Source organism: Oncorhynchus gorbuscha, linkage group LG10 (assembly GCF_021184085.1).
Source record: "Oncorhynchus gorbuscha isolate QuinsamMale2020 ecotype Even-year linkage group LG10, OgorEven_v1.0, whole genome shotgun sequence".
NCBI classification, from domain to species: Eukaryota; Metazoa; Chordata; class Actinopteri; order Salmoniformes; family Salmonidae; genus Oncorhynchus; species Oncorhynchus gorbuscha.
In genome coordinates, this window is record NC_060182.1 from 8,534,519 (window position 1) to 8,554,165 (window position 19,647).

At 48.2% G+C, this 19,647-nt stretch overlaps 1 protein-coding gene across 4 annotated transcripts in view; it reads left to right on the plus strand.

The window, feature by feature from the left end:
- The window catches only part of LOC124045500 (myelin transcription factor 1-like), a 167,327-nt gene that overhangs the window by 127,875 nt on the left and 19,805 nt on the right, over positions 1 to 19,647 (plus strand). For 3 of the 4 annotated variants that reach the window (XM_046364831.1, XM_046364833.1, XM_046364835.1), the window contains 10 exons: positions 1 to 3; positions 2,849 to 2,977; positions 4,783 to 4,997; positions 5,139 to 5,341; positions 13,032 to 13,277; positions 13,446 to 13,606; positions 16,620 to 16,682; positions 17,126 to 17,194; positions 18,829 to 18,891; positions 19,390 to 19,473. The exon at positions 1 to 3 is cut by the window's left edge and continues 88 nt beyond it. In XM_046364831.1, coding sequence (XP_046220787.1) covers positions 1 to 3; positions 2,849 to 2,977; positions 4,783 to 4,997; positions 5,139 to 5,341; positions 13,032 to 13,277; positions 13,446 to 13,606; positions 16,620 to 16,682; positions 17,126 to 17,194; positions 18,829 to 18,891; positions 19,390 to 19,473 — 1,236 coding nt within the window. The remainder of the gene's footprint in view (positions 4 to 2,848; positions 2,978 to 4,782; positions 4,998 to 5,138; positions 5,342 to 13,031; positions 13,278 to 13,445; positions 13,607 to 16,619; positions 16,683 to 17,125; positions 17,195 to 18,828; positions 18,892 to 19,389; positions 19,474 to 19,647) is intronic. The other variant, XM_046364832.1, reaches the window with a different exon arrangement.

Here is a 19,647-nt window from a genome sequence, read left to right on the forward strand (position 1 = left end):
CAGGTACTCAACAGTGTGTGTGTGTGTGTGTGTGTGTGTGTGTGTGTGTGTGTGTGTGTGTGTGTGTGTGTGTGTGTGTGTGTGTGTGTGTGTGTGTGTGTGTGTGTGTGTGTGTGTGTGTGTGTGTGTGTGTGTGTGTGTGTGTGTGTGTGTGTGTGTGTGTTTAGAACCACCAAGACTTCTCCTATAGCTGGCCGCCTGGCCAAACTGAGCAATCGGGGGTGAAGGGCCTTGGTCAGGGAGGTGACCAAGAACCCGATGGTCACTCTGACAGAGCTCTAGAGTTCCTCTGTGGAGATGGGAGAACCTTCCAGAAGGACAACCATCTCTTCAGCACTCCACCATTCAGGCCTTTATGGTAGAGTGGCCAGACGGAAGCCAGTCCTCAGTGAAAGGCACATGACAGCCCACTTGGAGAAACAAGATTCTCTGGTCTGATGAAACCAAGATTGAACTCTTTGGTCTGAATGCCAAGCGTCACATCTGGCACCATCCCTATGGTGGGCATGATGGGGCAGCATCATGATGTGGGGATGTTTTTCAGCGGTAGGGACTGGTAGACTAGTCAGGATCGAGGGAAAGATGAACAGAGCAAAGTACAGAGATCCTTGATCAAAACCTGCTCCAGAGTGCCCAGGACCTTAGACTGGGGGCGAAGGTTCACCTTCCGACAGGACAACGACCCAGTGGCCAAGCCAGAGCTTGGAATTGAACCCGATCTAACATTCTCTTGAGAGATGTGAAAATAACTGTACAGTGATGCTCCCATTCAACCTGACAGAGCTTGGGCAAATCTGCAGAGAAAAATGGGAGAAACTCCCCAAATACAGGTGTGCCAACCTTGTAGCGTCATACCCAATAAGACTTGAGGCTATAATCGCTGCCAAAGGTGCTTGAACAAAGTACTGAGTAAAGGGTCTGAATGCTTATGTACATTTTTATATTTGCAAAAATGTCAAAAAACCTGTTTTTTTCGTCATTATCAGATATTGTGTGTAGATTGATGAGGGGGATTTTTTTTAAATAATTTTAGAATACGGCTGTAACGTAACAAAATGTGGAAAAAGTCAAGGGGTCTGAATACTTTCCGAATGCACTGTATACAAAGTATTAACCCCTCTTGGAATTAAATTGGATTTTTGGGGAGTATCATTTGATTTACACAACATGCCTACCACTTGGAAGATGCAAAATATTTTTTATTGTGAAGCAAACAAGAAATGAGACAAAAAAAACAGAAAACTTGAGCGTGCATAACTATCCCCCCCCCCCCCTCCCAAAGTCAATACTTTGTACAGCCACCTTTTGCAGCAATTACAGCTGCAAGTCTTTTGGGGTATGTCTCTATAAGTTTGGCACATCTAGCCACTGGGATTCTAGCCCATTCTTCAAGGCAAAGCTGCTCCAGCTCCTTCAAGTTGGATGGGTTCTGCTGGTGTACAGCAATCTTTAAGTCCTACCACAGATTCTCAATTGGATTGAGGTCTGAACTTTGACTAGGCCATTCCAAGACATTTAAATGTTTCCCCTTAAACCACTCGAGTGTTGCTTTAGCAGTATGCTTAGGGTCATTGTCCTGCTGGAAGGTGAACCTCCGTCCCAGTCTCAAATCTCTGGAAAACTGAAAGAGGTTTCCCTCAATAATTTCCCTGTATTTAGCGCCATACATCATTCCATAATTTCTGACAAGTTTCCCAGTCCCTGCCGATGAATAACATCCCCATAGCATGATGCTGCCACCACCATGCTTCTCTGTGAGGGTGGGGTTTTCGGGGTGATGAGAGGTGTTGGGTTTGTGCCAGACATAGCGTTTTCCTTGATGGCCAAAAAGCTCAATTATAGTCTCACCTGACCAGAGTACCTTTTTCCATATGTTTGGGAAACACCAAACATGTTTGCTTAATTTTTTTCTGGCCACTCTTCCATAAAGCCCAGCTCTGTGGAGTGTACGGCTTAAAGTGGTCCTATGGACAGATACTCCAATCCCTGCTGTGGAGCTTTGCAACTCCTTCGGGGTTATCTTTGGTCCCTTTGTTTCCTCTCTGATTAATGCACTCCTTGCCTGGTCTGTGAGTTTTGGTGGGCAGCTCTCTCTTGACAGGTTTGTTGTGGTGCCATATTCTTTCAATTTTTTAATAATGGATTTAATGGTGCTCTGTGGGATGTTCAAAGTTTCTGATTTTTATTTATAACCCAACCTTGATCTGTACTTCTCCACAACGTTGTCCCTGGCCTGTTTGGAGAGCTCCTTGGTCTTCATGGTGCTGCTTGCTTGGCAGTGCTCCTTGCTTAGTGGTGTTGCAGACTCTGGGGCCTTTCGCAACAGGTGTATATATACTGAGATCATGTGACACTTAGATTGCAGACAAGTGGACTTTATTTAATTAATTATGTGACTTCTGAAGGTAATTGTTTGCACCAGATCTTATTAAGGGGCTTCATAGCAAAGGGGGTGAATACATATGCACTCACCACTTTTCTGTTTTTTTAAATGTTGTAATTAAAAAAAAACATGTTTTTGTTTTTTGAAACAAGATTTTTTTTTTCATTTCACTTCAGCAATTTGGAGGAAAAAATGCCAAGGGGGGGGGTGAATACTTTTGCAAGGCAATGTATGTGTGTATGTTTATATGTGTGTGCGTGTGTATGTATGTGTGTGCATGTGTGTGTGTGTATGTGTGTGTATGTATGTTGGTGTGCGTGTGCATGTGCGTGTGTGTGTCATTATGTGTTTATCTATGTGACTGCATGTTCTGTATGTCACCCTGGATCAGTTTGATGTAGATGTACTGTACAGTACCCTGACTCCTCCCCAGTATTCACTCTCTCCTCTTATTGGATGTCCCAGTTTGTCAGGATGCCCCATCGCAGCCACAGAGAAGCTGTCCAAGAGCCACAACCTTGACAAGCAGCATCTCTCCCAGCCAATCAGAGAGCACCTCAAAGAAAGTCCCAACAACAATGACAGAGTTTTAAGGTAAGGAACTGCCCTGTGATTGGTCACACCTCTTTCTATCTATCTATAGGAAATAAAGAAATGATGAACACCAAAACAAACAAAGAAATATAAACGAGCATAACGTATTGCAGGCTACACAGTAACTGAACAAAAACAAGATTCCACAAACTCAGGTGGAAAACAGGCTGCCTAAGTATGATCCCCAATCAGCAACGATAGACAGCTGCCTCTGATTGGGAACCATACCCGGCCAACAAAGAAATAGAACACATAGATTTGCCAACCCAAGTCACACCCTGACCTAACCAAATAGAGAATAAAAAGGCTCTCTAAGGTCAGGGCGTGACACTGTGACCTTGCAATGACTGAGTAGCACCACTCGTGATGTTGTCGACTGCTCGGCAGGCGGAGCCCTTGTTTGATGTGTCAATCAGGACATCCCAGTTTTAATCAGCACTAGTGCAATGATGTTTTTGTCATGTCACCTCAACATCCTGTTCTCTCTATTCACCCTCATCACGCTCAAAAGAATGATAATTACATTTAACGACTAGACAGAGGTATTATGCTAAGTACATCCTCATTTCTTGGTATTTTAATTAATAATGCCACCCGATAAGCTAATTATGCGAGTTAGAGGGTATTGTGAGGATAAGGGAAAATAATTGCTTTCCTTGAGGAACCTCGTCTGTGGTCCGACAAAGTGCCCAAGTATTTAAACATAATAAAGCTAGCCTTGTTTTTTCTTCATTGTCATTCAAATGAGCTGGCCTTTTCTGTGTGTAGAAAACACACCCGAGCTGGCTAAATACTCAACATGATATCATTGTTATAATGCTATCCACGTTGAATAAAGAGAAAGGTTATGCCAGTGCTCAATGGCAGAAAGCACACAGCTCAGTTCAACACTGTCTGTCTATGTGTCTGTGAACATGACAGAAGCCATTTCCTCCCAGACAGTCTTTGAGCCATGCGAGAGAGCATGTTGTTTGAACCATTCCAGGCTACTGTCTGTGACCAGGGATATGGGATTGTACATGGTAGGAGCGGTGAGGGATGGGGTACTATACTCTGTGATAAGTAGAGGGAAATCACTGGACTACACTATCCCCTCCCAGGACCATTTGCGTGTGTCAGTGGATTTAACCCCAACAGGTCTGACAAAAGCCCTGGCACTCCAGGAAAACGAGAGGGTTTAAAGCTAATCAATTCCATGCTCTACAATATGCAAATGTGCCCTCTGCTGATAAGAGAGCTTTTAATCCTGCCTCTCTCCTCTCACACACACACACCCCCTTTTCTCTCTCTCTCTCTCTCTCTCTCTCTCAATTCAATTCAATTCTCTCTCACTCACTGTCTCTCTCTCACTCTTTTCTTTTCGCTCTCTCTCTTTCTCTCTCTTTCTCTCTCTCTCTCTCTCTCTCTCTCTCTCTCTCTCTCTCTCTCTCTCTCTCTCTCTCTCTCTTCTCTCTTTCTCTCTCTCTCTTTGTCTCTCACTCTCTCTCTCTTTGTCTCTCTCAATTAAATTCAAGGGGCTTTATTGGCATGGGAAACATGTGTTAACATTGCCAAAGCAAGTGAGGTAGATAATATACAAAAGTGAAATAAACTATATTTGTCTCTATTTGTCTCTCTATTTGTCTCTCTCTTTGTCTCTCTCATTGTCTCTCTCTCTCTCTTTGTCTCTCTCTCTCTCTTTGTTTCTCTCTCTCTCTTTGTTTCTCTCTTTTTGTCTCTCTCTCTCTCTCTCTCTCTCTCTCTCTCTCTCTCTCTCTCTCTCTCTCTCTCTCTCTCTCTCTCTCTCTCTCTCTCTCTCCCTCCAGGCCCATGTGTTTTGTGAAGCAGCTGGAAGTACCTCACTATGGGCAGTACAGGCCCAATATGGTGCCTGCCACACCTCGTGCCAACCTGGCCAAGGAGCTGGAGAAGTACTCCAAGGTCTCCTTTGATTATGCAAGCTTCGACTGTCAGGTGTTTGGGAAACGCATGCTTGCTCCAAAGATACCGACCAGCGAAGCCTCACCCAAAGCCTTCAAATGTAAGGAAAAGTTGTCCTATAGCCGTATATAGCTTTAGCCCACACAGACAACCCCCCAGACATACAGACACAGATACAGACACACAACAGGACACGATGATATAGCTAAAATCTCTGTTTATCTTTTTTCTGCTCCCTCAGCTAAAATCTCGTCCCCCAAGTCTTCTTCTCCCAGCCTCAGCCTGCATGGAGGTTATGGAAAGACTGCCTCCTCTTCTGCCTACGACTACTCCCATGAAGCCCAGGCAGCCCACATGGCTGCCACCGCTATCCTAAACCTGTCCACACGCTGCTGGGAGAGGCCTGAGAACCTGAGCACCAAGCACCAGGACCTGGCTAGCAAGGTAGGCAAGCCCCCTATCTTTAGCCCTGCTTATACCTGCTGCTAACATGTATTCTTTGTCCTGCTTGTGTCCACAAGTTACCCCCTAGACTCCTAGAGCTCACCTACTGCCAAGTTACCCCTAGACTCCTAGAGCTCACCTACTGCCAAGTTACTCCTAGACTCCTAGAGCTCACCTACTGCCAAGTTACTCCTAGACTCCTAGAGCTCACCTACTGCCAAGTTACCCCCTAGACTCCTAGAGCTCACCTACTGCCAAGTTACCCCTAGACTCCTAGAGCTCACCTACTGCCAAGTTACCACCTAGACTCCTAGAGCTCACCTACTGCCAAGTTACCCCCTAGACTCCTAGAGCTTAGCAACTTCCAAGTTACTCCCTAAACTTCTAGAGCTCACCTACTGCCAAGCTACCCCCTAGACTCCTAGAGCTTACCTACTGCCAAGTTACCCCCTAGACTCCTAGAGCTTAGCAACTTCCAAATTCCTCCCTAAACTCCTAGAGCTCACCTACTGCCAAGCTACCCCCTAGACTCCTAGAGCTCACCTACTGCCAAGTTACCCCTAGACTCCTAGGGCTCACTTACTGCCAAGTTACCCCAAGACCCCTAGAGCTCAGCAACTTCCAAATTACCCCCTAGACTCTCAGACCTCACCTACTGCCAAGTTACCCCCTAGACTCCTAGAGCTCAGCAACTTCCAAGTTACCCCCTAGACTCCTAGAGCTCATCTACTGCAAAGTTACCACCTAGACTCCTAGAGATCTAACTCTGCCAAGTTACCCCTAGACTCCTAGAGCTCACCTACTGCCAAGTTACCACCTAGACTCCTAGAGCTCACCTACTGCCAAGTTACCACCTAGACTCCTAGAGATCTAACTCTGCCAAGTTACCCCTAGACTCCTAGAGCTCACCTACTGCCAAGTTACCCCTAGACTCCTAGAGCTCACCTACTGCCAAGTTACCACCTAGACTCCTAGAGCTCACCTACTGCCAAGTTACCCCCTAGACTCCTAGAGCTTAGCAACTTCCAAGTTACTCCCTAAACTTCTAGAGCTCACCTACTGCCAAGCTACCCCCTAGACTCCTAGAGCTTACCTACTGCCAAGTTACCCCCTAGACTCCTAGAGCTTAGCAACTTCCAAATTCCTCCCTAAACTCCTAGAGCTCACCTACTGCCAAGCTACCCCCTAGACTCCTAGAGCTCACCTACTGCCAAGTTACCCCTAGACTCCTAGGGCTCACTTACTGCCAAGTTACCCCAAGACCCCTAGAGCTCAGCAACTTCCAAATGACCCCCTAGACTCTCAGACCTCACCTACTGCCAAGTTACCCCCTAGACTCCTAGAGCTCAGCAACTTCCAAGTTACCCCCTAGACTCCTAGAGCTCATCTACTGCAAAGTTACCACCTAGACTCCTAGAGATCTAACTCTGCCAAGTTACCCCTAGACTCCTAGAGCTCACCTACTGCCAAGTTACCACCTAGACTCCTAGAGATCTAACTCTGCCAAGTTACCACCTAGACTCCTAGAGATCTAACTCTGCCAAGTTACCCCTAGACTCCTAGAGCTCACCTACTGCCAAGTTACCACCTAGACTCCTAGAGCTCACCTACTGCCAAGTTACCACCTAGACTCCTAGAGATCTAACTCTGCCAAGTTACCCCTAGACTCCTAGAGCTCACCTACTGCCAAGTTACCCCCTAGACTCCTAGAGATCTAACTCTGCCAAGTTACCACCTAGACTCCTAGAGCTCACCTACTGCCAAGTTACCCCTAGACTCCTAGGGCTCACTTACTGCCAAGTTACCCCAAGACTCCTAGAGCTCAGCAACTTCCAAATTACCCCCTAGACTCTCAGAGCTCACCTACTGCCAAGTTACCCCCTAGACTCCTAGAGCTCAGCAACTTCCAAGTTACCCCCTAGACTCTCAGAGCTCACCTACTGCCAAGTTACCACCTAGACTCCTAGAGCTCACCTACTGCCAAGTTAACCCTAGACTCCTAGAGCTCACCTACTGCCAAGTTACCACCTAGACTCCTAGAGCTCACCTACTGCCAAGATACCCCCTAGACTCCTAGAGCTTAGCAACTTCCAAGTTACTCCCTAAACTCCTAGAGCTCACCTACTGCCAAGCTACCCCCTAGACTCCTAGAGCTCACCTACTGCCAAGTTACCCCCTAGACTCCTAGAGCTTAGCAACTTCCAAGTTACTCCCTAAACTCCTAGAGCTCACCTACTGCCAAGCTACCCCCTAGACTCCTAGAGCTCACCTACTGCCAAGCTACCCCCTAGACTCCTAGAGCTCACCTACTGCCAAGTTACCCCTAGACTCCTAGGGCTCACTTACTGCCAAGTTACCCCAAGACTCCTAGAGCTCAGCAACTTCCAAATTACCCCCTAGACTCTCAGAGCTCACCTACTGCCAAGTTACCCCCTAGACTCCTAGAGCTCACCTACTGCCAAGCGACCCCCTAGACTCCTAGAGCTCATCTACTGCAAAGTTACCACCTAGACTCCTAGAGATCTAACTCTGCCAAGTTACCCCCGACTCCTAGAGCTCACCTACTGCCAAGTTACCACCTAGACTCCTAGAGATCTAACTCTGCCAAGTTACCACCTAGACTCCTAGAGATCTAACTCTGCCAAGTTACCCCTAGACTCCTAGAGCTCACCTACTGCCAAGTTACCACCTAGACTCCTAGAGATCTAACTCTGCCAAGTTAACCACCTAGACTCCTAGAGCTCACCTACTGCCAAGTTACCACCTAGACTCCTAGAGATCTAACTCTGCCAAGTTACCCCTAGAATCCTAGAGCTCACCTACTGCCAAGTTATCACCTAGACTCCTAGAGCTCACCTACTGCCAAGTTACCCCTAGACTCCTAGAGCTCACCTACTGCCAAGTTACTCCCTAGACTCCTAGAGCTCAGCAACTTCCAAGTTACTCCCTAGACTCCTAGAACTCACCTACTGCCAAGTTACTCCCAAACTCCTAGAGCTCACCTACTGCCAAGTTACCCCCTAAACTCCTAGAGCGCACCTACTGCCAAGTTACTCCCTAAACTCCTAGAGCTCACCTACTGCCAAGTTACTCCCTAAACTCCTAGAGCTCACCTACTGCCAAGTTACTCCCTAAACTCCTAGAGCTCCCCCAACTGCCAAGTTACTCCCTAAACTCCTAGAGCTCCCCAACTGCCAAGTTACTCCCTAAACTCATAGAGCTCCCCAACTGCCAATTTACTCCCTAGACTCCTAGAGCTCCCCAACTGCCAAGTTACTCCCTAAACTCCTAGAGCTCGCTTACTGCCAAGTTACTCCCTAAACTCCTAGAGCTCACCTACTGCCAAGTTACCCCCTAAACTCCTAGAGCTCACCTACTGCCAAGTTACTCCCTAAACTCCTAGAGCTCCCCAACTGCCAAGTTACCACCTAGACTCCTAGAGCTCCCCCAACTGCCAAGTTACCACCTAGACTCCTAGAGCTCCCCCAAATGCCAAGTTACCACCTAGACTCCTAGAGCTCACCTACTGCCAAGTTACTCCCTAGACTCCTAGAGCTCAGCAACTTCCAAGTTACTCCCTAGACTCCTAGAGCTCACCTACTGCCAAGTTACTCCCTAAACTCCTAGAGCTCACCTACTGCCAAGTTACTCCCTAAACTCCTAGAGCGCACCTACTGCCAAGTTACTCCCTAAACTCCTAGAGCTCACCTACTGCCAAGTTACTCCCTAGACTCCTAGAGCTCACCTACTGCCAAGTTACTCCCTAGACTCCTAGAGCTCACCAACTGCCAAGTTACTCCCTAAATTCCTAGAGCTCACCTACTGCCAAGTTACTCCCTAGACTCCTAGAGCTCACCTACTGCCAAGTTACTCCCTAAACTCCTAGAGCTCACCTACTGCCAAGTTACTCCCTAAACTCCTAGAGCTCCCCAACTGCCAAGTTACTCCCTAAACTCATAGAGCTCCCCAACTGCCAATTTACTCCCTAGACTCCTAGAGCTCCCCAACTGCCAAGTTACTCCCTAAACTCCTAGAGCTCACCTACTGCCAAGTTACCCCCTAAACTCCTAGAGCTCACCTACTGCCAAGTTACCCCTAGACTCCTAGAGCGCACCTACTGCCAAGTTACCACCTAGACTCATAGAGATCACCTACTGCCAAGTTACCACCTAAACTCCTGGAGCTCACCTACTGCGAAGTTACCACCTAAACTCCTATAGATCATCTACTGCCAAGTTACCACCTAAACTCCTGGAGCTCACCTACTGCGAAGTTACCACCTAAACTCCTAGAGATCATCTACTGCCAAGTTACCACCTAAACTCCTAGAGATCACCTACTGCCAAGTTACCACCTAAACTCCTGGAGCTCACCTACTGCGAAGTTACCACCTAGACTCCTAGAGATCTAACTCTGCCAAGTTACCCCCGACTCCTAGAGCTCACCTACTGCCAAGTTACCACCTAGACTCCTAGAGATCTAACTCTGCCAAGTTACCACCTAGACTCCTAGAGATCTAACTCTGCCAAGTTACCCCTAGACTCCTAGAGCTCACCTACTGCCAAGTTACCACCTAGACTCCTAGAGATCTAACTCTGCCAAGTTAACCACCTAGACTCCTAGAGCTCACCTACTGCCAAGTTACCACCTAGACTCCTAGAGATCTAACTCTGCCAAGTTACCCCTAGAATCCTAGAGCTCACCTACTGCCAAGTTATCACCTAGACTCCTAGAGCTCACCTACTGCCAAGTTACTCCTAGACTCCTAGAGCTCACCTACTGCCAAGTTACTCCTAGACTCCTAGAGCTCACCTACTGCCAAGTTACCCCTAGACTCCTAGAGCTCACCTACTGCCAAGTTACCCCTAGACTCCTAGGGCTCACTTACTGCCAAGTTACCCCAAGACTCCTAGAGCTCAGCAACTTCCAAATTACCCCCTAGACTCTCAGAGCTCACCTACTGCCAAGTTACCCCCTAGACTCCTAGAGCTCACCTACTGCCAAGCGACCCCCTAGACTCCTAGAGCTCATCTACTGCAAAGTTACCACCTAGACTCCTAGAGATCTAACTCTGCCAAGTTACCCCCGACTCCTAGAGCTCACCTACTGCCAAGTTACCACCTAGACTCCTAGAGATCTAACTCTGCCAAGTTACCACCTAGACTCCTAGAGATCTAACTCTGCCAAGTTACCCCTAGACTCCTAGAGCTCACCTACTGCCAAGTTACCACCTAGACTCCTAGAGATCTAACTCTGCCAAGTTAACCACCTAGACTCCTAGAGCTCACCTACTGCCAAGTTACCACCTAGACTCCTAGAGATCTAACTCTGCCAAGTTACCCCTAGAATCCTAGAGCTCACCTACTGCCAAGTTATCACCTAGACTCCTAGAGCTCACCTACTGCCAAGTTACCCCTAGACTCCTAGAGCTCACCTACTGCCAAGTTACTCCCTAGACTCCTAGAGCTCAGCAACTTCCAAGTTACTCCCTAGACTCCTAGAACTCACCTACTGCCAAGTTACTCCCAAACTCCTAGAGCTCACCTACTGCCAAGTTACCCCCTAAACTCCTAGAGCTCCCCAACTGCCAAGTTACTCCCTAAACTCATAGAGCTCCCCAACTGCCAATTTACTCCCTAGACTCCTAGAGCTCCCCAACTGCCAAGTTACTCCCTAAACTCCTAGAGCTCGCTTACTGCCAAGTTACTCCCTAAACTCCTAGAGCTCACCTACTGCCAAGTTACCCCCTAAACTCCTAGAGCTCACCTACTGCCAAGTTACTCCCTAAACTCCTAGAGCTCCCCAACTGCCAAGTTACCACCTAGACTCCTAGAGCTCCCCAACTGCCAAGTTACCACCTAGACTCCTAGAGCTCCCCCAAATGCCAAGTTACCACCTAGACTCCTAGAGCTCACCTACTGCCAAGTTACTCCCTAGACTCCTAGAGCTCAGCAACTTCCAAGTTACTCCCTAGACTCCTAGAGCTCACCTACTGCCAAGTTACTCCCTAAACTCCTAGAGCTCACCTACTGCCAAGTTACTCCCTAAACTCCTAGAGCGCACCTACTGCCAAGTTACTCCCTAAACTCCTAGAGCTCACCTACTGCCAAGTTACTCCCTAGACTCCTAGAGCTCACCTACTGCCAAGTTACTCCCTAGACTCCTAGAGCTCACCAACTGCCAAGTTACTCCCTAAATTCCTAGAGCTCACCTACTGCCAAGTTACTCCCTAGACTCCTAGAGCTCACCTACTGCCAAGTTACTCCCTAAACTCCTAGAGCTCACCTACTGCCAAGTTACTCCCTAAACTCCTAGAGCTCCCCAACTGCCAAGTTACTCCCTAAACTCATAGAGCTCCCCAACTGCCAATTTACTCCCTAGACTCCTAGAGCTCCCCAACTGCCAAGTTACTCCCTAAACTCCTAGAGCTCACCTACTGCCAAGTTACCCCCTAAACTCCTAGAGCTCACCTACTGCCAAGTTACCCCTAGACTCCTAGAGCGCACCTACTGCCAAGTTACCACCTAGACTCATAGAGATCACCTACTGCCAAGTTACCACCTAAACTCCTGGAGCTCACCTACTGCGAAGTTACCACCTAAACTCCTATAGATCATCTACTGCCAAGTTACCACCTAAACTCCTGGAGCTCACCTACTGCGAAGTTACCACCTAAACTCCTAGAGATCATCTACTGCCAAGTTACCACCTAAACTCCTAGAGATCACCTACTGCCAAGTTACCACCTAAACTCCTGGAGCTCACCTACTGCGAAGTTACCACCTAAACTCCTAGAGATCACCTACTGCCAAGTTACCACCTAAACTCCTAGAGTTCACCTACTGCCAAGTAACCCCTAGACTCCTAGATCTCAGCAACTGCCAAGTTACCCCTAGACTCGTAGAGCTCAGCAACTGCCAATCAAATAGAATGTAACATCAGGTGGCGTTCATTAACAGGAAGAGGATGGTGTTGAGGTATTGTTGCATCACCTATCTTTATATTTTTTCCCCCTATCCCTTCATCCTTTTCATGTTGTTATTGAATTTGGCTGGCTGCCAGTTCCCTCGGATTACCCTCCACCAGGTAGTCTTTTTTCATTATCTGCCGGCCGAATCTCTCTGTCCCTCCCTCCCTCCCTTCCGCCCTCTGTCTATCTGTGCACAGGAGATGTAATTGGAGCAGCACTCTCACCCATACTGTGTTTTTTTTTAAAAGCTTTTTGCCTTTGCGGGGAGAGTGACTGTTTCATACTTTTTTGATTTCCTGACATGGTGTTGGGCGATAGAAAGGGAAGATTAATGGCCATCGTAGCTCAGTAGTAGTGCTCGTCAGCCAGGGACCGTTCTGGGACCAGGGCCCATTTTTTTCTTGCTCCCCACAGCCAACGTGCCCGCGGCGCGTAACTCTTTGATTTCTCTGGCTCCTCTACAGCCAATATGAATACCATTTCAGATGAATACTAAAGAGAGGTTCTGTTTCCCCGGTCTTATAGATCTGACAATACAAACGGAGCCTGACCAGCTCTGTTGGCAATGTATGTCCATTCAAATGTGTTTAAGAGAGACAGGTGGGGCATTAAGATAACAGGCGCTGGGGATAGACTTGTCCTGATACATTGTGGTGTGTATCACATGAGACAATGTAATGTTATTGTGATTGTCAGCATTACCATAATTGCCCTCTGCAGAGTATGGACATCGAGGTGGACGAGAATGGGACTCTTGACCTGAGCATGAAGAAGCCCGTCAAACGAGAGGGCACCAGCCCAGGGTTGTGTTCCCCGGACCCCTCCTCCTCCTCATCTTCCCTGCACCACGGAGGCAGCAGTGGCATGACCTCGCCCCACACGGGCCACGCCTACAAACAGGAACACTGGGAGGAGCCTCTGGACTACACCAAACCTAACCGCCAGCGGGAGGAGGATACAGAGGAGGTCTGTGATCTACCTTCTTCTTCTCCTTCATCTGTCCTTGTCTCTTCTCCTCATTATGATCATGGAGGCTCGTTGCCATGTGTACACTCATGCGTAACAAACCATTTTAAATGTACTAAAGGATTCGGTTGTGTTTTCCACCTTTCTTGATTCCATTTGATTGCACAGATGGAGCACCACACAGCGCAGTCGTTTGCCTCGTCCGACCCTGAGGACATGGACCTGATGCAGGACTACCCCGAGGAGAGGAAGTACCCTGGAGAGGTCACCACCCCAAACTTCAAGGTCCAGTTCCAACAGCCAAAGGATTGCAAGAAAGATGTGCTCCTGTAAGTCAATGGTCAAATCAAATCAAATCAAATCAAATCTTATTTGTCACATACACATGGTTAGCAGATGTTAATGCGAGTGTAGCGAAATGCTTGTGCTTCTAGTTCCGACAATGCAGTGATAACCAACAAGTAATCTAACTAACAATTCCAAAACTACTGTCTTATACACAGTGTAAGGGGATAAGGAACATGTACATAAGGATATATGAATGAGTGATGGTACAGAGCAGCATACAGTAGATGGTATCGAGTACAGTATATACATATGAGATGAGTGTGTAGACAAAGTAAACAAAGTGGCATAGTTAAAGTGGCTAGTGATACATGTATTACATAAGGATGCAGTCGATGATGTAGAGTACAGTATATACATATGCATATGAGATGAATAATGTAGGGTAAGTAACATTATATAAGGTAGCATTGTTTAAAGTGGCTAGTGATATATTTACATCATTTCCCATCAATTCCCATTATTAAAATGGCTGGAGTTGGGTCAGTGTCAATGACAGTGTGTTGGCAGCAGCCACTCAATGTTAGTGGTGGCTGTTTAACAGTCTGATGGCCTTGAGATAGAAACTGTTTTTCAGTCTCTCGGTCCCAGCTTTGATGCACCTGTACTGACCTCGCCTTCTGGATGATAGCGGGGTGAACAGGCAGTGGTTCGGGTGGTTGATGTCCTTGATGATCTTTATGGCCTTCCTGTAACAACGGGTGGTGTAGGTGTCCTGGAGGGCAGGTAGTTTGCCCCGGTGATGCGTTGTGCAGTCCTCACTACCCTCTGGAGAGCCTTACGGTTGAGGGCGGAGCAGTTGCCGTACCAGGCGGTGATACAGCCCGCCAGGATGCTCTCGATTGTGCATCTGTAGAAGTTTGTGAGTGCTTTTGGTGACAAGCCAAATTTCTTCAGCCTCCTGAGGTTGAATAGGCGCTGCTGCGCCTTCTTCACGACGCTGTCAGTGTGAGTGGACCAATTCAGTTTGTCTGTGATGTGTATGCCGAGGAACTTAAAACTAGCTACCCTCTCCACTACTGTTCCATCGATGTGGATAGGGGGTGTTCCCTCTGCTGTTTCCTGAAGTCCACAATCATCTCCTTAGTTTTGTTGACGTTGAGTGTGAGGTTATTTTCCTGACACCACACTCCGAGGGCCCTCACCTCCTCCCTGTAGGCCGTCTCGTCGTTGTTGGTAATCAAGCCTACCACTGTTGTGTCGTCCGCAAACTTGATGATTGAGTTGGAGGCGTGCGTGGCCACGCAGTCGTGGGTGAACAGGGAGTACAGGAGACGGCTCAGAACGCACCCTTGTGGGGCCCCCGTGTTGAGGATCAGCGGGGAGGAGATGTTGTTGCCTACCCTCACCACCTGGGGGCGGCCCGTCAGGAAGTCCAGTACCCAGTTGCACAGGGCGGGGTCGAGACCCAGGGTCTCGAGCTTGATGACGAGCTTGGAGGGTACTATGGTGTTGAATGCCGAGCTGTAGTCGATGAACAGCATTCTCACATAGGTATTCCTCTTGTCCAGATGGGTTAGGGCAGTGTGCAGTGTGGTTGAGATTGCATCGTCTGTGGACCTATTTGGGCGGTAAGCAAATTGGAGTGGGTTTAGGGTGTCAGGTAGGGTGGAGGTGATATGGTCCTTGACTAGTCTCTCAAAGCACTTCATGATGACGGAAGTGAGTGCTACGGGGCGGTAGTCGTTTAGCTCAGTTACCTTAGCTTTCTTGGGAACAGGAACAATGGTGGCCCTCTTGAAGCATGTGGGAACAGCAGACTGGTATAGGGATTGATTGAATATGTCCGTAAACACACCGGCCAGCTGGTCTGCGCATGCTCTGAGGGCGGCGCGGCTGGGGATGCCGTCTGGGCCTGCAGCCTTGTGAGGGTTAACACGTTTAAATGTCTTACTCACCTCGGCTGCAGTGAAGGAGAGACCGCATGTTTCCGTTGCAGGCCGTGTCAGTGGCACTGTATCGTCTTCAAAGCGGGCAAAAAAGTTATTTAGTCTGCCTGGGAGCAAGACATCCTGGTCCGTGACTGGGCTGGATTTCATCTTGTAGTCCGTGATTGACTGTAGACCCTGCCACATGCCTCTTGTGTCTGAGCCATTGAATTGAGATTCCACTTTGTCTCTGTACTGACGCTTAGCTTGTTTAATAGCCTTGCGGAGGGAATAGCTGCACTGTTTGTATTCAGTCATGTTGCCAGACACCTTTCCCTGATTAAAAGCAGTGGTTCGCGCTTTCAGTTTCACGCGAATGCTGCCATCAATCCACGGTTTCTGGTTAGGGAATGTTTTTATCGTTGCTATGGGAATGACATCTTCGACGCACGTTCTAATGAACTCGCACACCGAATCAGCGTATTCGTCAATATTCCCATCTGACGCAATACGAAACATGTCCCAGTCCACGTGATGGAAGCAGTCTTGGAGTGTAGAGTCAGCTTGGTCTGACCAGCGTTGGACAGGCCTCAGCGTGGGAGCCTCTTGTTTTAGTTTCTGCCTGTAGGCAGGGATCAGCAAAATGGAGTCGTGGTCAGCTTTTCCGAAAGGGGGGCGGGGCAGGGCCTTATATGCGTCGCGGAAGTTAGAGTAACAATGATCCAAGGTTTTACCACCCCTGGTTGCGCAATCGATATGCTGATAAAATTTAGGGAGTCTTGTTTTCAGATTGGCTTTGTTAAAATCCCCAGCTACAATGAATGCAGGCTCCGGATAAATGTTTCTGTGGCAGGGTCTGTCTATTCTCCCTGGAGGAACGGCTGTACAAAGCATCCTTTAAGTCCACCATGACACTCTCTCTGATTTTCTGATCCCCTTTCCCCTGAGATACTGTCATTCACCATCCTCTCCTCTCCTCTCCTCTCCTCTCCTCTCCTCTCCTCTCCTCTCCTCCTCCCCTCTCCTCTCCTCTCCTCTTCTCTCCTCTCCTCTCCTCCCCTCTTCCCTCCTCCCCTCCCCTCCCCTCTCCTCTCCTCTCCTTTCCTATCCTCTCTATTGTTGTCTCCAGGTGCCCCACTCCTGGCTGTGACGGCAGTGGCCACATCACCGGAAACTATGCATCCCATCGCAGGTATAGTATGCCCCTCTATATAGCACAAGCCCTGAGCCAATGATGTAGTCACACTGTATACAATAAACATAGCAGCTAACTTAAATAACAATTTAGATTAAGATTGCATCAAAATAGAATGTTTTCCTTGCTGGCTGTTTTCTATTTCCAAAGACTTTCTCAATAACTTTGAACTATATTTCGTCTTTGATTTATTTTCCTCCCTCACTTTCTCTTTCTCTCTCTCTCTCTCTCTTCTCTTTATCTATCCTCTCTATTTCTCTCTCTTTCTCTCTTCTCTTCTTTCTCTCTTCTCTTTCTCTCTCTCTTTCTCTCTCTCCCTCTCTCTTTCTCTCTCTCTTTCTCTTTCTCTTTCTCTCTTCTCTTACTCTCTCTCTTATATTTCTCTCTCCCTCTCTCTTCTCTTTCTCTCTCTCTTATCTATCTCCTCTCTCTCCCTTCAGTCTTTCTGGGTGTCCTCTTGCTGATAAGAGTCTTCGGTCCCTCATGGCGACCCACTCTGCTGAACTCAAGTATGTCTGTCTTCCACTGGGCTTTCTCCTTGGTTCTGTCACTACTGTATGCTACAATGATCCATTCTATTTACTTCTATTTCTGCTGTTTTTACTGGGACTGCTAACATTACTGTTACTGCATCTGTCCTTGTTATTCTCCTGCACCCATCAGTCAGAACTCCTACACCCCCACACCCATCTCCGCTGACAAACCAGAACTCCTACACCCCCACACCCATCAGTCAGAACTACTACACCCCCACACCCATCTCCGCTGACAAACCAGAACTCCTACACCCCCACACCTGCTAAATGGCATATATTATTATTATTATTATTATTATCTCCGCTGACAAACCAGAACTCCTACACCCCCACACCCATCAGTCAGAACTCCTACACCCCCACACCCATCTCCGCTGACAAGCCAGAACTACTACACCCCCACACCCATCAGTCAGAACTCCTACACCCCCACACCCATCTCCGCTGACAAGCCAGAACTACTACACCCCCACACCCATCAGTCAGAACTCCTACACCCCCACACCCATCAGTCAGAACTCCTACACCCCCACACCCATCTCCGCTGACAAGCCAGAACTACTACACCCCCACACCCATCAGTCAGAACTCCTACACCCCCACACCCATCAGTCAGAACTCCTACACCCCCACACCCATCTCCGCTGACAAACCAGAACTCCTACACCCCCACACCCATCAGTCAGAACTACTACACCCCCACACCCATCTCCGCTGACAAACCAGAACTCCTACACCCCCACACCCATCAGTCAGAACTCCTACACCCCCACACCCATCTCCGCTGACAAACCAGAACTCCTACACCCCCACACCCATCAGTCAGAACTCCTACACCCCCACACCCATCTCCGCTGACAAACCAGAACTACTACACCCCCACACCCATCAGTCAGAACTCCTACACCCCCACACCCATCTCCGCTGACAAACCAGAACTCCTACACCCCCACACCCATCAGTCAGAACTCCTACACCCCCACACCCATCTCCGCTGACAAGCCAGAACTACTACACCCCCACACCCATCAGTCAGAACTCCTACACCCCCACACCCATCTCCGCTGACAAGCCAGAACTACTACACCCCCACACCCATCAGTCAGAACTCCTACACCCCCACACCCATCAGTCAGAACTCCTACACCCCCACACCCATCTCCGCTGACAAGCCAGACCTACTACACCCCCACACCCATCTCCGCTGACAAACCAGAACTCCTACACCCCCACACCCATCAGTCAGAACTCCTACACCCCCACACCCATCTCCGCTGACAAACCAGAACTCCTACACCCCCACACCCATCTCCGCTGACAAACCAGAACTCCTACACCCCCACACCCATCTCCGCTGACAAACCAGAACTCCTACACCCCCACACCCATCAGACAGAACTCCTACACCTCCACACCCATCTCCGCTGACAAACCAGAACTCCTACACCTCCACACCCATCAGTCAGAACTCCTACACCCCCACACCCATCTCCGCTGACAAACCAGAACTCCTACACCCCCACACCCATCAGTTGCTATGGTGCAAATGTGATGGTTCTATTTTGTCGGTGTGCTTACATTTAACCCATTCCCCTTGATTTTCCCAGGTGCCCCACTCCAGGATGTGATGGTTCAGGACATAACACTGGAAACTACGCCTCCCACAGAAGGTACAGAGCTCATCAGTGGACTACCAACCTACGTTCACCATCCCTACCTACTTTCCATCTTGTATGGGAGACAGTCGCAAAACGACCTTCTCTCTCCCTCTCCCTCGCTCCTCCTTCTCACACACACAGACCACAAGGCCAGTGAAGCTTAGAAAGAGATCATGGTAGTTTCAGGCAGGACTCATACACTCATACACTCATCCGCAACTGTGAAAAATCAAGTTTTATCTATTTTTGATATGCTTATCCTTTTAGTTTGGTTTTACTACTTTGTTGGATTTACTATTTAAAATAGCGTTTTAAATTTTTTAATTTTAATTTTATTTTAATTTAAAATGTTTCACTTTCTTTCGGGCTTGACTAGAATAAAAAAATAAGATGCTTTCCATATAATGTTCCATCCTTTTTTGTCAAACAGTAACGTCACCACCATAAAAGACGATTGTTCAAGGTGTTTTTCCACCCTTTTTTTATCGGCTTCATACTTTCTGTTTTCAGTTTGTCTGGGTGCCCCCGTGCCAAGAAAGGTGGATTAAAAACATCTCCCACCAAGGACGACAAGGAGGACTCCGAGCTCTTAAAGTTCGTACCACTAAAGAAAGCCACGGCCCTTTTTTCTTCCAATTAAGATATACGGTAAAAGTCACATCCAAAATAGTAAAGGCAGTCACCCTGACCTCCGTGCAGAGGCAGGATGACCTGTCCCCAGTCTGTCTCCTAGAGATGACATCATCACAGCAGTACCACACCCAGACC